The sequence below is a fragment of the Notolabrus celidotus genome, chromosome 17, assembly GCF_009762535.1.
Source record: "Notolabrus celidotus isolate fNotCel1 chromosome 17, fNotCel1.pri, whole genome shotgun sequence".
Taxonomy (NCBI): domain Eukaryota; kingdom Metazoa; phylum Chordata; class Actinopteri; order Labriformes; family Labridae; genus Notolabrus; species Notolabrus celidotus.
In genome coordinates, this window is record NC_048288.1 from 3,457,532 (window position 1) to 3,473,108 (window position 15,577).

At 39.2% G+C, this 15,577-nt stretch overlaps 1 protein-coding gene across 7 annotated transcripts in view; it reads left to right on the forward strand.

The window, feature by feature from the left end:
• phldb2b (pleckstrin homology-like domain, family B, member 2b) overlaps window positions 1-15,577 on the forward strand; it is an 82,183-nt gene that overhangs the window by 32,139 nt on the left and 34,467 nt on the right. For 2 of the 7 annotated variants that reach the window (XM_034706451.1, XM_034706450.1), the window contains exons 2-6: window positions 2,814-2,870; window positions 3,265-3,388; window positions 8,306-8,404; window positions 8,825-8,908; window positions 15,043-15,162. In XM_034706451.1, the coding sequence (XP_034562342.1) occupies window positions 2,814-2,870; window positions 3,265-3,388; window positions 8,306-8,404; window positions 8,825-8,908; window positions 15,043-15,162 (484 nt within the window). Of the gene's footprint in view, window positions 1-2,813; window positions 2,871-3,264; window positions 3,389-8,305; window positions 8,411-8,824; window positions 8,909-11,413; window positions 11,640-15,042; window positions 15,163-15,577 lie in introns of those variants that run through there. The other 5 variants (XM_034706455.1, XM_034706453.1, XM_034706456.1 and 2 more) reach the window with 5 other exon arrangements.

Sequence of the window (15,577 nt, forward strand, 5' to 3'; positions counted from 1 at the left end):
CCTGAAATGTCATAACTCACTAACAGCCTGCAGAAAGACTAATCCAAACTCAGCAACCAAGACCAGAAAAAAACCCATCTGCTTTAACCCTGGTTCGCTTTTTTCTGCCGACTTTCTTTTGTTTTGTTCTTATTTTAAACAAGCTCTCTGATTCCTGAGATTTGTATCAGTTACCACTCCATCAGCTGTGTTACAGACCTCCACAAAGCATTCGGCTCAGTCATTGCTTAATACTTTTCAAAAGGATATCACGTCATATCTTTAACCAGAGATTTGTGCTCAGCCCTGTTTCCCATTTTTGCCCCTTCACCTTGTTTTGGAGCGCCCCTAGTGGAATCCTTATCTATGAAGTGGGACAACCCTTCGAGTCCGTGATGCATCATCAATAGTCATTGATGCCGTTTAAAGCGGCATATGAAAAATGTGATGTTAGCTTGCTGGCTAGTTATACCAAGACATCATCAGCATACTGGGAATTATTTTAATGCTTGTTCTATAAAAATGTCCATAATACACTGAAACAGCATTAAACTAAGATGATTCAATGGTTATCATAATTCTCTAATCTGATACAGAAAGGAAACAAATTTGTGCATTTCTTCCATCGCTCAAAAAGCGGTGGCTGATGATTCACAAGGCATTATGGGAGATTTCTAACACTACATTTGAAGTGTGCCTCTGATAAATCTCGATTTGAGGGGCGATGGAGCTGCAGCACTTTGGCTTCTCCTCCAGCCCCAAAAATAATCTGGACCACGTAATCCTGGAAGTGAATGCCCAAAATGTAGGGGTAGGGCTAAGGGGCGAGAGCAAAGACTGTATAAATAATGGAAGAAGTATCCGTGACGCCACCCATCTGTTCCTGAACGCTGTTCTGAAGCCAGTTGTCGGCGGGAGCCATATTGGAAATGCTGAACTCAACCAAAATTAGTGTGAGGTAAAGAGGCGGGGTTTGATCCTCCTAGCTAACAGCTATGTGTTCCTGTCAGTCCAGCCTGCCTGAAAAAAATGCACTGTGTGTGCCGATAGAGAAATTAGCTACTTAGACCGAAGCTGTTTTTTGAACCAGGCTGTAAACATGTTTATTTCTGCCGTAAAGATCGTCTTCTTTGAATGGGTGTGTATGTGGTTTCTGGTGTTTCTGCAGCCAGCCTCAAGCGGATTCTCGATGAACTGCAGTTTATAACACTTCTCCATGGGCTTCATATTTGAGACCGGAGGTTGCCGCTTTGGCGAGAGGTGAAATGGTCAGGATGGAACAGTACTGTGTGTGTGTGTGTGTGGATGTCTGAGAGAGTGTGTATGTGAAGCTCCAGTTGTGTGCTCACCTCTCCTGCTTCTGCATCGCCATAACATAATGTGGAGGCCTCACACACTGGGACACTAACATTCCCTGTAGTGGGATCAGTATAAAAGTACAACAGTGTGATGGCAGCAGAGCTTCGTAACAACACTGTTGCATACTTACAACATGAAAGGGTGAGTGTTAGAGTGACAGAGTGCAATGTGGCAGCTCCATCTCAAATTGTAAAACATTAAACATGCTTCTTCCTGCAATGCTGGACAGCCAAGGACTCATCTGTTATTCAATGTAGAAATGTTTAAAATACAAGAGAAAGTCAGTAAGAATTACAAAAGCAACTACGCTTTAAAAGTACCTTTTTTTTTAAAGTGAAGATATGTCTAAGTTTAAAGAATGTTGATTGGGATTGCTGCCTATTCATAATTGAAGTCAAGCCCAGTGTCCACAGTGCTGAGATGTTTCATTTCTCAGGAGTTGCACATGCATGGTCTATGGCAAACAGTCTGTGGTTATAGCGTCCCCACCAACATACCCACCATGTGGATTCAAAACTGAAGTACAAATCTGGGTTGATCCAGGCCTTTCCAATAAGCTTCTGTCTTTCACATTTGGCAGAACTCCTTTAGTCTGACTCCATTCATATCCAGCTTTGACAGACGGATGCTGTTTTGTCATTTAACAAGAAACCCTGCAGAGCACTTGCAAACATGTCAAAGTTTGTACCTTTGCAGAATGCTCATGTGACATTTCCTGTAAGCACATGGATAAAAGTGTGTTTTTAAAAGAGATTTAAAACAGGATCATGAAGTGGCCAATCTGATCTCCTCGGGGAGATTGTTCCATAATAATATGATATAATATAATCGCATAACACGATGTGATATAGTATAATATATTATGGATTATATCTTCAGATTAGAATAGTCTCTTTTGCTGTTATAAATCACATTAAACTTAAAATTTTTGTTTATGGTAAAGTTAAAACATTTGTGTTTTTCTGTTTCCATTCTTAACAGATACAGAAAATAACAGAAGCACCTCAGTAAGGTCCTCTTCCCTCTAACTTTTAAAGCCTGTTTGCATTTTCTTTCCACTCAGCCGTTCTTGTAATGCTCCCAAAGCACATCATATTTGGGTTTGCAGTTGCTTCAAATCAGTTTTCTTTGATTTGATTGATATTCTTTTCAATCAGCCATCCACCATGAATCTAGAAGTATGTTTCCCAATAAAGTGAGAGTATAATTAAACATATCCTCCATGTTGTTTACTGATGCCATCTCAAGCCTTTGTTTTTGCCACATGGTCAACAAGAAGAGATGAAATTAGATCAATGTGCTGGACTAATTTATGGAATGATTTGATATGTTGTGTGAGATCTGGTCGTCCTTGACATTGCTCTTATTATTCAGAGTTAATAACAGTTGTCATGGGGTTTTGACCAATCAGAGGCCAGTATTTGATAAGTGATACAATTACATGTTTTCTTCTGCTTCTTTCATATTTTCTGCAGGACTCTGAGATGATGTTCCAACCTGAGTCAGATCAGATTTCTCCTGTTGAACCCAAGGTGAGAGAATACACAAACACTCTCAAGTATCTAGTGTCAATAGTGTTTTTTCTAAACCTGTCATCTGCAAAAAGAGAAAACTCCTGCACACTATCTAATGTGCAAAATATAGATTTATGAGTGCAGAGTCTTAGTCCTAGATCTTCATCAGGCAAACAGTTTGTAAGAAAGAGCTGAATATCCAATGTTTTGAATTATTTGATAGTGTGCAGGAGTTTTGTCTTTTCCCTCTCCTATCTTGCGGACCTGTCTGAGGTCATGGACGTGCAGAGCCTCTCTTCTTTTTCTTCTATAATCCTGTCCTGGATTTGTTTGCAGTTCAATGAGGAATGCTCTGATAATTGATAAGTTACGTGTGAAAGTGACCTTTACCCTCTGACTGTTGCTTCTGTAGTCTCCACCTCTGGACCTGATCGACACAGGGAAGGGGCTAAAGGTGCAGACCGCAACACCTCATCTTGTGAGCCTGGGCAGCGGGAGGCTGAGTGTGGCAATCACCCTGCTGCCTCTGAAAGAAGGTAAAACACACACAGGCTCACACATACACACACACACAAACACACACACACACACACACACACACACACACACACACACACACACACACACACACACACACAAACACTCACCTCCATGGGTTTGAATTACAGGGTTATACAGTAACCATCCATCTTCCCATCACTGCTCAGTTCCCAGGACTGTAGAGTTTTTCTCGGGTCATGAGACCTTTATGACCTTTAACCCCCTTCCCTCCTTATCCCTTCCCCTCTCTCACTGCCTTTTGCTGCTCTACTCCTCCCTGCTTATTACCCCCTCAGCAGCTTAAAGATTCATTCCCATAGTTATCCAGTAGGCGCTATCAGAATAAGGATTTCTCTTTACTGAGTTGCCATAATGTTTAGAAAAGAGTCAACCCCTTCATTGGGATTCCTTTAGACTGTAAACTTTTTATTTTTCATTATTATGTTTTATAATTATTACTATTACTATTTTTTTTTATCATATCTAATTTTATCTTATCTAATCATTTTTCATTTCATTTTATCTTCTATTTTATTATCTTTCATTTTATTTTACTTGCCTTTATTTTATTGTATCTTATTTTATTTCATTTCATTTTATCTTTACCCTATCTTATTTCATCTTATTTTATTTAATCTCATCTTTTTTTTTTTATCTTATCTTATTTTATTTTATCTTATCTTATTTTATTTTATCTTATCTTATCTTATCTTATCTTATTTTATTTTAACTTATCTTATTTTATTTTATCTTATCTTATCTTATCTTATCTTATTTTATTTTAACTTATCCTATCTTATCTTATCTTATTTTATCTTATCTTATTTTATTTTAACTTATCCTATCTTATCTTATCTTATTTTATCTTATCTTATTTTATTTTATCTTATCTTATCTTATTTTATCTTATCTTAACTTATATTATCTTATTTTATGTTATCTTGTCTTATCTTATCTTATTTTAACTTAAATTATCTTATTTTATTTTATTTATCTTATTTTATTTTAACTTATCTTATCATATCTTATTTTATCTTATCATAACTTATTTTATTTTATCGTATTATATCTTATCATATCATATCTTATTTTATCTTATCTTATCTTATTTTATCTGATCTTATCTTATCTTATTTTATCTGATCTTATCTTATCTTATCTTATTTTATCTTATATCTATTCTTATTTTTATTTTATCTTATCTTATCTTGTCTTATCTTAACTTTTTTTTTGATCAAGGTTATTTTATTAACATATTACAAGAAATGTAAACATACAGTCATTTTCATCGTACAAACTTTTTTCTTTTTTCTCCCCTCCCCCCCATGTCTCATTACCAGTACCAGAACATAATTGCCAGAAATCAAAAGACAAAACATATATACATGTAAAAATAATAATAATAATAAAACATAAACACTCCTACATATATATACACATACATTCCTACACAATATACACGTACACATACATCTACAATTTACACACTAAGATTAATTTCTTCAGCACTTAGAGTTTCAAATAAATCTTATCTTATCTCATCATATCTTATCTTATTTTATTCATCTTTATACTTTATTTTATTCCATCTTCTATTAATATTTTGACTTTCTTTTTACTGTTTATAAGAGCTCTTTAATGACTGAATTTACCTCCCCGGGATAAATAAAGTATCTCTGATTCTGGCATAACAAGCTAAATCCTCATCCCATAATTGTTGTTGTTGTTGAAATGACCACACAGACTGTTTATGACACAGTCTGAATCCACAGTTTACTGTGTCAGGATGAGGACAGCACAGTGCAGACAGATTGCAGCCCAAACAGCTATAAAACAGAGATGACTCAAACTACAACTACTGCTTTTATGAGCAGGAGGAGGAGAGCACCATTTCATTAAACCCAGAGACTTAACACGACTTATTTAAGTCTGTTCAAGCTGTTTGTCAGTCTAACTGGCGTACTGACACACACACACATGAACAATTATGGTGACATAACGTTGGTGTATTTAAAGTTATTTTTAGTTTCTCTATCATCAGCCATCCACAGGTGTCCTTCACCCTCAATCAGCCCCCTCCTCATCATCATCACATCAGCAGGCCAAAGCCTCATTACTATTCCAGCAGGCAGGCCGAGAACATAACAGCGATTTGTTGGGAGCAAACATTCATCGAAGTCCAGCATGATGAAAGCAGAAACTTGTGTAACTGATCATAATTCATTAGCTAACAGAGAGATGACATACTGAGACTCACTGACTGACATCATTTTAAAAGACGGAGTGTGTCCATCGTCGCTGAGCCATCTGACCACACACTGATCACAAAGCTCTCTTTATGTTTCCATTACAGAAAGACACTTTTTGTTTTCCTCTTCCTTCTCGTGAGGGAAGGGGAGCCACAAGTTTCAGGACTTTAAACACAGATTTATTCTAACCGGCTGGATAAAGTGAGCCATGTGACCTTAAAACCTGTAACCTGTTAGGTTTCTCTTTAAAGATAGAGAGTGAATAAAAGCCTGTTGACAGTATCCTGAGAAAGCTGCTCAGTTGAGTAATATTCGACTGAGTGAGTTATCTCCAGATCAGGCCACAGGCTGTTGTAACAGTGAAGTTGGCATTATGACATTTTCCATTATACTTTTCCTTTTTTATTGCGTAAGCCTCACCACATTGCCACACACTTTCTCAATCTCCCAGCTTGGTGTGCTTTTCTATTTCAGTGAGGAATGTCCGCAATAAGAACGAGCCATTTTAGGAGAACTGAGGGTTCTCTCCAACTTTTATCCACTGAAGAACAATAAGCTGTTATGATGCATGAACTGTAACTAAAGTAATTCTTCTAAATATGGAACAAAGACCATCAATGAAGTTCAGAAACACATACTACATGCATGAGTTGAATATCAGATGCTGTTTGAACAGAGAAGTGCAGATCTACAGTGACTTTGAACTGTTTTATTCTTTATACTAATGACATATGTAAAGTTTCTCAGTTATTGAAATGTGTAATATCATATTAATAAGAATAATAAGAATAATAATAACTTTTATTTTTATAGCACCTTTAGAAACAAATGTTTACAAAGTGCTTTGACAAACAAAGCATGGCAGGATTTGAATCACAGAATAAACCTTTAACAGAGAGAGGAGTGTGGGAATTTTAACAATACAAAAACAGAATACAACGCAAAAGATGAAAAAGAATAAACGTGAATACACAGAATAAAGTGGTGAGGCAGTAGAACAATAAATTATTGTTAAAGGGGTTTCATAAAAAATAAATACATCAAAATAAATAAATAAATAAATAAACAAATAAATAGATAGATAAGTAAATAAAAGCATTAAAAGGACAATACAATATTTTTTCAGATTAAGAAGACAACATTACATGGGAGACAATGGAAAATGTAAGAGGATAAATTAGAAACATTAAAATAATAAATGAAAAAGAAATGAAAAACAATGAATAATCAAATAAGATTATCAAATACAATTAAAACAATTAATTAGTTGGGTAAAAACTTAAAATAATAATACATCAAAATAAATAAAAAGCAGTTAAAAAGATGAAGTCACATTAAAGCAAGACTGCAAAAATGGGTTTTAAGAAGAGATTTAAGAGATGTCTCTGACTCTGCGAGCCTTATCTCCTCAGGGAGGTCGTTCCAAAGTTGAGGGGCTCTGATTGAGAAAGCTCGATCCCCTTTGGACTTTGGAACAACCATAATGCCCCACCTGAGGATCTAAGGCCGCAACATTTTAGCATTTCCACAATGTAGTTCGGAGCGAGACACAGACCAGCTTTCAAAGTGTTTGTAAAATCTATTCTAAAACGCACAGAAAGCCTGTTTGCTGATGACACAAATATGTTAGTTTCTGTTGAAGATGTCCCGCAACTTTTTGACTTCACTTTACTGCAAATTAAAAAGATGGTTTGACCAAAAAAAAATTAAGGTTAAATATAGATAAAGCAAAAGTCATGGTGTTTGGAAACAGTAAATCGAACACTTACATTCAGTTACAGATCCAGGGTGTCAACAAGAGTACATGAACACAAATTCCTTGGTGTGATAATAGATGAAAACCTCACATAAAACATGTCCAATCCAAACTGTCCAGACACATTTCAGTCCTGACCAAAGCCAAGAATATTCTGGATCATAAATCCCTCTTCATCCTCTATTGTTCATTGATTTCACTCAGTTACTGAGCTGAGGTTTGGGGAAACATACAGAAGCTCTCTGCCCTTAGTACTGCAGAATACAGCCATCAGATTAATACATAATGCTGATTTCCTTGAACACAAATGAATTGTTCCTCAACTCCAAAACTTTGACCTCATGGATTTTAAAACTGCAAAAATAATGTTTAAGGCAAGGAAAAATCTGCTGCCAGAACACATCCAAAGAATGGTCTTTGAAAAAGAGAAGGGGTCAGAATTTAAGAGGGGAGTTAAATTTAAAGAGTATGAGTGTTCAGACTACAATGAAAAGTTTTTGTATTTCAATCTGTGGAGTAAAACTGTAAAACAAACTCAATATGAAGTGACAGCAATGCCAAAGCATAATCCGGTTTTCAGAAGAAGTATAAAGAAATGATTTTCAGGAGGTAGAGGGAGGAAGAAGAGTTGATTATCATGAGGGGTTTGGTTTGATTGTATGTGTAAATATGAAGGTATGTTATAAAGATGTGTTTTGTGGGAATTAATTCATGTAATGACAGAAAATAGAGGACAAATCGGGAGGATTAAATATGTTTGAACTTTTTCCTACTCTTAAATTAAAATGTCTCTGTGCTTTCTGACTGATTTCTTTTTTTGTTTATCTTCTTTAACATATGTTCAAAATGAAGCCATCAAATCAAATCAAATCAATAATAAAATCATTTGTATGGTCTGTATCTTTCAGGGGTGACCCGTATAGGCCGAGAAGATGCTCCAATTCCTCAAGACATCACGGTCCAGGGGCTGGGCATCGAGGCGGAGCACTGTCTCATCTTCAATGAAGGTTGATGTCAGTTCAAATTGATTTCATTATGTCTCTGATCATACACAGCTGTCTTAGCTTTTAAAGGCTCGGAGACCAGAGTTTTAGGCCTCATGGAAACTCTTAAAGTGGTACATTTGTTTAAAACTGCTGAAAGGAAAGAACACAATCTAAGATTACATTATTAACACATTGTTTAAGAGTATTAGTCGATTGTCAAAGGATTACTGTAACAAAGGAGGCTGATTTAAAGAGAGAGGGAGCAGATTGATGCTTTACTCTGAGGTGTATTTAACTGAATTACTGTGCTAGGCATTCAGACTAGTCTGTTTTATTGCTTTGGCTGCATGATGATGTAGTAGTTTAAATTTCAGAAAAGTCTGATTTCATTAGACTGAATCATTATTGATCCATTACTTCTTATCATTATCTTCATCACAGGCGGGGTCGTGACCCTTGACCCCTGTGGTCATCTCTGCAGCCTGGATGGAGCCCAGGTCACAGTGCCGACACCTCTCACCCAGGGTAGGATGAACACACACTCTGACACATACAAGCTTTGATATATCGCCCCCTACTGGTCAATAAAAGAGGTGGAGGTAAAGTTGGCTTATTGAGTGAGCAAACTCAGAATTGAAATTGTAAGCAAGAGAGAGTGAGAGAGAAAGAAGAGAGAGGTTAGTTTGTGGTTGGTGATTTGGAATTCCTCTCAGTGTATGTATGACTCATATGGGCTCAGTTATTATTGTGCTGACGTTTTGCATGGAAACAGCGGGATACAGTATGTTTGTGTGTGCATATTTTTCTCATGGATGTATACACTAATGTGTGTGTAAGCATTTCAGCATGCTTGTGTTGTGAATGATGTAGTGCATATGTGTGTGTGCCCTATGGTTTGCTTTAATTTGTTGTGGTTTGGAACAGCGAGCTGCTACAATGAGTCACAGCTTCCAGGACTGCAGAGCATGCACAGCTCATATAACTCTGTTACAGTACCGCCAGGACTTCAGAAACCCTCACATAAAAACACTCTGATATATTCCTCTCCTTTTTTAACTCTCTGTCCACTCATGTCCACTTGCCATCTGCTGTTTATCTGCCGGTGTCTTGATCTGTTTATCTCCTGTCTGGTTTCCATCTTCTTCTCTCCCCTCCAGGATTCCTCTTCTGGATTGTCTCAGCTGCAGAGCTCTCTCTCTCTCTTTGTGTGTCACTGTTTTTGCCAGCTGAAACAATTTCCACTCCGTTTTCCTTCCTTTTACTTTCCTCCTGTTATTTAATAGAACACGCCGAACACCAGCCTTTCCCTCACCATGTGTCAATCCTTTCTGTGTTGCCTCTTTTCCTTTCATTGTTTCCTGTGAGGCCCGAGCCATTCCATGTTAAATATTGACAGGCCTATTTATTTTCCCGCTGTGCCTGGCTGATTCAAATATTGACAACAATTGTGTGTGTCCACACACACTCAAGGTTAGAGCATTGTGAAGCAGCAGGGTGGAGAAAGGGACTGACAGAAAATGAAGGGTTAAAAGAGTCAAAAGGCCATGGTTTGGAAAATTATGGAGGGAGAGAGAGAGAGGGGGAGAGAGAACATCAGGAATACCCAGTGGCCTTGAATGCTCTGGGTTGAGTTAGTCTAACCACACATACAAACACACACACACACACACATTCGAGCACATACACAGCTTGGGACAGTCTGGAGATGATTAGCTATGTTTAGGAAGTGATCTGTTCTGTATTTGGGACTTTGGAGCCTGACCTGAAATCACATCAGCCTTACTTCTTACTCAACAGAACAGCTGGAAGTAGGTTGTTAAATATTTAAATAGTGATACAATATAAGGACATGAAGTGTTGCAACAAAAACAACGAGGCAGTAAAGTCACTGCAGGTTGTTGCAAATCTATTTATGCGATGACATCTCTTCCTGCATCTTACATCAGTTGGGGTGGCAGGAGCTCAGTCCATAGGGACTTGGCTTGGGAACCTGAAGGGTCACCGGTTCGAGTCCCAGTATGGACAAAGTTTGGCAAGTGGACTGGTGGCTGGAGAGATGCTGGTTCACTTGCCTGAGCACTGCCGCGAACCCCCAACTGCTCTGGGTGCGCTGGTTGACGGCAGTATCTTCACTCTGACATCTCTCCCTAAGCATGTTCACTGCATGTGTGCATTTGTATGTATATACCAAAAACTGTATGTGTAGCATGTCCAAAAATAGCATGAGTGGAAAAAATTGAATTTCCCCCCTGGGGATTAATAAAGTACCTTTCCTTTCCTTTCTTATTTATATACAAGTGGAGTTTGGGAATAAAACTCAATTTCCCAGCATTCAGCATTCTCATTTGCTTTGAAGCAAATGCAAATCAAGCTGCTGAACAAAACAACTTCTATTAACGCAAGAATACACATGACGCAAGTTAAAGGCAGGGAGCAAAGTTCTACCTAAACGTGGTTTAAAAACAGGATCATGATCTTATTTGCTTTTATTATCTCCACTTGTCTGCAGCCAGACTGTCTGCTTACTATCAAACCCCTTCACTCCCCCTCTGATTGTTGTTTTGCATTAAAAGTCAAATGTATTTTCATATATATGTATGGTTGCTGCTTTAGGTGGGTGAAGCCACAGTTTCAACATGTTTATGAGTCAGTCTGTACGACAAAGAGGGGTTGGAGTTAAACTTGTCTTAGGTATGTTAAAGAAAGGGAGGAAAATAGGTAGGTAGACAAAGAAAAGCTGGAGGGGGCGTCTACCAAATACCTCAATGTCTAATAGCCTTCGAGCCTACCAACTACCGGCAGGGGTGGATGCTTTATGCGACTTTAGATTGGACGTGTCGTTATTATTATCACCTCTCCTGTATTTGAATGTTTATTTGTTATTAAACATCTTAAGGTTTCGGTAACGATTTTGCATATGGACAAGTCTAAGAATCCCTTCGCTTGGTATATTCCGAAGCTCGACCCCTCCTCTGTGTGAGTTGGTACAGTCCGGGAGACAGACCTGTGGATGGGGAATCCGGCAACTTTCTTCCTCACGGAATCAATAGGAGGCGTCCTGCTGCTGACTGAGGAGGAGGAGGAGAACAACAACACGGGCACCCGGTAGTCCTTCTAGATACAGAATTATACTTTCACTTAGTTTTAACCTTCGAAGAAAATTGTAGTCAGGGTTATCATGACAGATTGCAAGGAGTTAAAGGGAAGGAGATAGAGCTTGTGGTCGGATAAGAGCTCACTGGATGGGACTGAGAAGGTCTGTAAACTCTTCTTTAAAAAGATAACAAGGAAACACAACATTAAGATAACACTTTAATTTACTGCATCCTTTTTTAGCGTCTCCATACTTCTTCTTTGCTTTCTAATTGAATTCAATTGTTGCACAATCGTGCAGTTTTGACGAGGTCCATCTTGCAGCTGCTTTAAATCAATAGCACATCACTTTAGTCTGCTGTGTAGCTGCCTAATGTTGCATGCATGTGCTTTGTGCATTTGAAACTAGTGTTTTTGTTAAGCTCAAAGTTTGATGCCTAAAGTGGTTCAGTCTTAACCCGTCTTAATTTTCACCATGTGTTTAACACCATGTGTTTCAAAGCTGTCTTTTACACTGAAATGAGCAGAGCAGGCTCTTTAAGCAAAGGTAAATAACATATGCTCAACATTTGTTGTTATTGATTTCCCTTTAAAAACCTAAAACCATTGTGAGTGTCTGAAACGAGTCTCCAGAGATGAAGATCACAGCCCATCTGTCACCATGAATCAATGAAACGACTGAAGCACTGGGCTGTGTTTGATTTAGTTTAAAACCTTCTGCTTTTTGAAACTGAGTCTCTAAGGTCTGAATCAGTGCTGCTGCTAAATACAGCCCAAGCCTCTGAGTTGTTGCATTGCTATTGTTCCAGGTGTTAGCATCCCGCCTGCACCTTTTCATGCAAATGACCTTGGTGTGCATGCATCCCCTACAGGGCCACATATTAGCTGGCAAGTTCACAGCCCAGTGCGATTTCATGTGACAAAGAGAAGTAGCCTGTGGCTGTGAGGGCAGGCACAGGACACCCGACACCTGAATACAAAACCTGCTCCATTGTCCACGTTATTGTGTTCACAAGTCTTTTCTTCTCTCTCCCCCGAGCACATTTAGACTGTGTACCAATCTTTTGTACGAAAAAGATGAATGTGGTTTAATTATTCTGTGTTGTGGTAATATTTACTGCTCTTTCTTTTATTCCTGATAGATCAGAGATGGTTTATGTTGTAGGTTCAGAGCTGTCACAAGGCCAGGGACTTCCTGTGGAGAGTCGAGGCTGGGGATGAGTTGATGTGTTATGGATGAGTTTGAGATACAGAGGATATCTAAGCCGTAGAGGAGCCAGATCGTCTGTGTGTGTGTGTGTTTGTGTGTGAGAGAGAGAAAGTGTGAGTGAATGACAGATCTAATCTCCATTAGGTCCCCAGAGAGAGACCAGTTTGTTGTTTTATGATGTTACTGTAGGCTCCTCGTGCCCCGTGCAGGGTTAAATTGTGGTTTGAGGTCTGTTAACACTCCCACTGGGACCTGTGTGTGATCTGTTAGATCTGTTCTTCAAGAAGTTTAACGTTTAATGTTAGAAGTCCACATTTTGCAACATTTGAAGGGGACCAGTTTTTCTAATCTCTGATTTAATCATTAACATGAAGCCCAACTATTTAGCAGGAAAACTCATCCGAGCACATGTTGGACACAGGATCTTTGTAATTGGTTTATTTTCATTCTAACCTAATAGCCTCAGTTTGGCAATTTCTCCACTTATGTTAACTAAATAGAGAAACAGCTCTGAGCTTCTCCTCCCATAACACTGTGGTCAGAGAGCACTCCGACTCTCTTAGATCTGCATGGGAACAGAAATTGGTACCAGACGAGATACGGCTCCTGCATCTGCGTCCTCAAAGACTCTGAGGTCGGACTTTGTAGATCGCAAACTTTAAATTATCCTATAAATGTATATACAGCCTGGTCTCCATTTTGGTTGTTTAGGCGAGATACTATATGTGTGTGTGTGAGGACTGGATGGTAGGGGGGCATGCCTCGACATGGGAGGCAGACTCAATTTGCTAGTAAACAATTAAACACGTGGAGGAGATTAAATGTGTTTTGTTGTGGATGTCACAAACACACTCGCTGCTCCTGTTTATTTTTGCTGAAGATGGAAAGGAGGAGAGGATTAGTGAGGAGTTATTTGTTAGCTAAGGAGTCTTGAGAGGAAATTAGAAAAAGGAGAAAGGGTGGGGGTTGTGAACAAATCAGGGCGACACACTTCACCCTCCACTTTAAAGGTGGCACATGGAGAAGCTGTTGAGGGAGGAAATTAGATTTTTACAAGAGCTGACTGCTGGCAGAGAGCATCTGTGTGTTAGTGTGTGTGCTAAATACTGAGAGTAACTGTGAGTCATTAGGCAGTCACTGTTATGAGACATGCACATAGTAAAGAAAAAACACACATTACTCATGTCTGGTATGGACAAACACATAATTAGACCTAGAATCAAAGCTGCTTCATGTCTTTTGATGTGTCCGTCATGATGCTTCTGCTTCAGTTTCACCTCAACCTGCAGGATCGTGTTTACATTAGTCTGTGTTTGGAAAGTTCACAGTCCAGCTGTGCAGACTAAACATTCCTTACACTGTTTTCATGCATGCGGTAGAAGTGTCTCCTCACAGCTTCGTACAGATCTCCTACATTAAAGGCTAAAAACAGCTCTCTGGGGACTTCAAGGCAACGCTTAGACAGACCTCTGAGTGAAACTGTAAGCTCTAATTCAGTGATCAGCAAAGAGCTTTAACGCCTTGTTGTGAAACTTGACATAAGGTGAGAGTGAAAAAGAGGAATAGTACGTATGAGAGGAGAAAAGAGGGAAAATAATTCAGACATTTTTCCATGCAGTCTTTTTCCATCTGCCCTCTCTCTATCCCCCCTCATGCTCCAGTGCTTGTGTCTGACTTCAGGTCTCAGGAATCTGATGGAACTGTAATGGAGCTATTAAGGAGGTGCTGTTTTAGGCTTCTCCACACAGGAGGGGGGGGGGGGTTACTGTAGTGCTTATCTGAACCTTCTGCCCTCGAGGATGGAGGCTCAAAGAATAGAGACAAACGTGAGGTGGTCTCTGTTTAAGAGGTTTAAGGCAGTCTTGTGGTTTTCTGTCTCCTCTTCACTCCTCGAAAACGTTTCTCCCACATCAAATCCCCTATATCTGTGTGTTTGTGTGTGTGTGTGTGTGTGTGTGTGTGTGTGTGTGTGTGTGTGTGTGTGTGTGTGTGTGTGTGTGTCTCAGCAGCACTGTCGTCCCTTGCCTTCTGAGCTATTTGGACAGCTGTGTCTGGCTGTGTGTATTACAGAGGTTGTGACCCTGACATCTTGTTTAATACCTGGCCCTCTCAGCCTAATTGATGGCCAGAGCAAACACTGCGGTCTGGGACGGCTGGCTAAGCACCGGTGCATGCGAGTGTGTCTGGCTGTGAATAAATATCCCAAGCTTAGACAAATATGAAGCTGGACTTAAGACTGCCTCTTCATCGTCAGTGTCACTGTAGTGTAGTATTGTCATTAATGTTTTCATCTGCAGATTTCTCTTGGCCTTGTATCTCTGGGCTAACTTCACATGTCTCTGTTCTCTCTCTCCAGGTTATTCTCTGTGTCTGGGTAAATCCTATTTCTTCCGGTTCAACCATCCTGAGGAGGCCAGCAGAATGAAAAGCATGCTTCCCCAGAAGAGCCCCGTGTCTGCCTTAGCCTACAACACAGGTAAACATCAAGCTGCAACCTCTGGCCGCGAGAATTGAAGCCGATACATAAGTGTTAAAAACTGCAGTTCATCGAGTGTCCACTTGAGGCTGGCTCTGGAAGTACGGGAAATCACATACACACCCATTCAGATAGCAATTTCAAAGATATTTAGATTACAAGTTTTCCATAACGAGAGGCACAGCTGACTTGACTGACAGGCGGGAACACTAGATTTTGGCGAGGAGGTTCAAAGCCCGCCTCTTTACCTCACACTAGCAGTTATGTTGAGTTCAGCATTTCCGCCGCTGATTTGCTTCAAAACAGCTCTTCAGAAACAGATGGGTGACGTCATGGATACTACGTCCATTATTTATAGTCTATGGTAAACATACACATGCAAACACTCACTAACACAGGGGGTCTGCTTAACCTC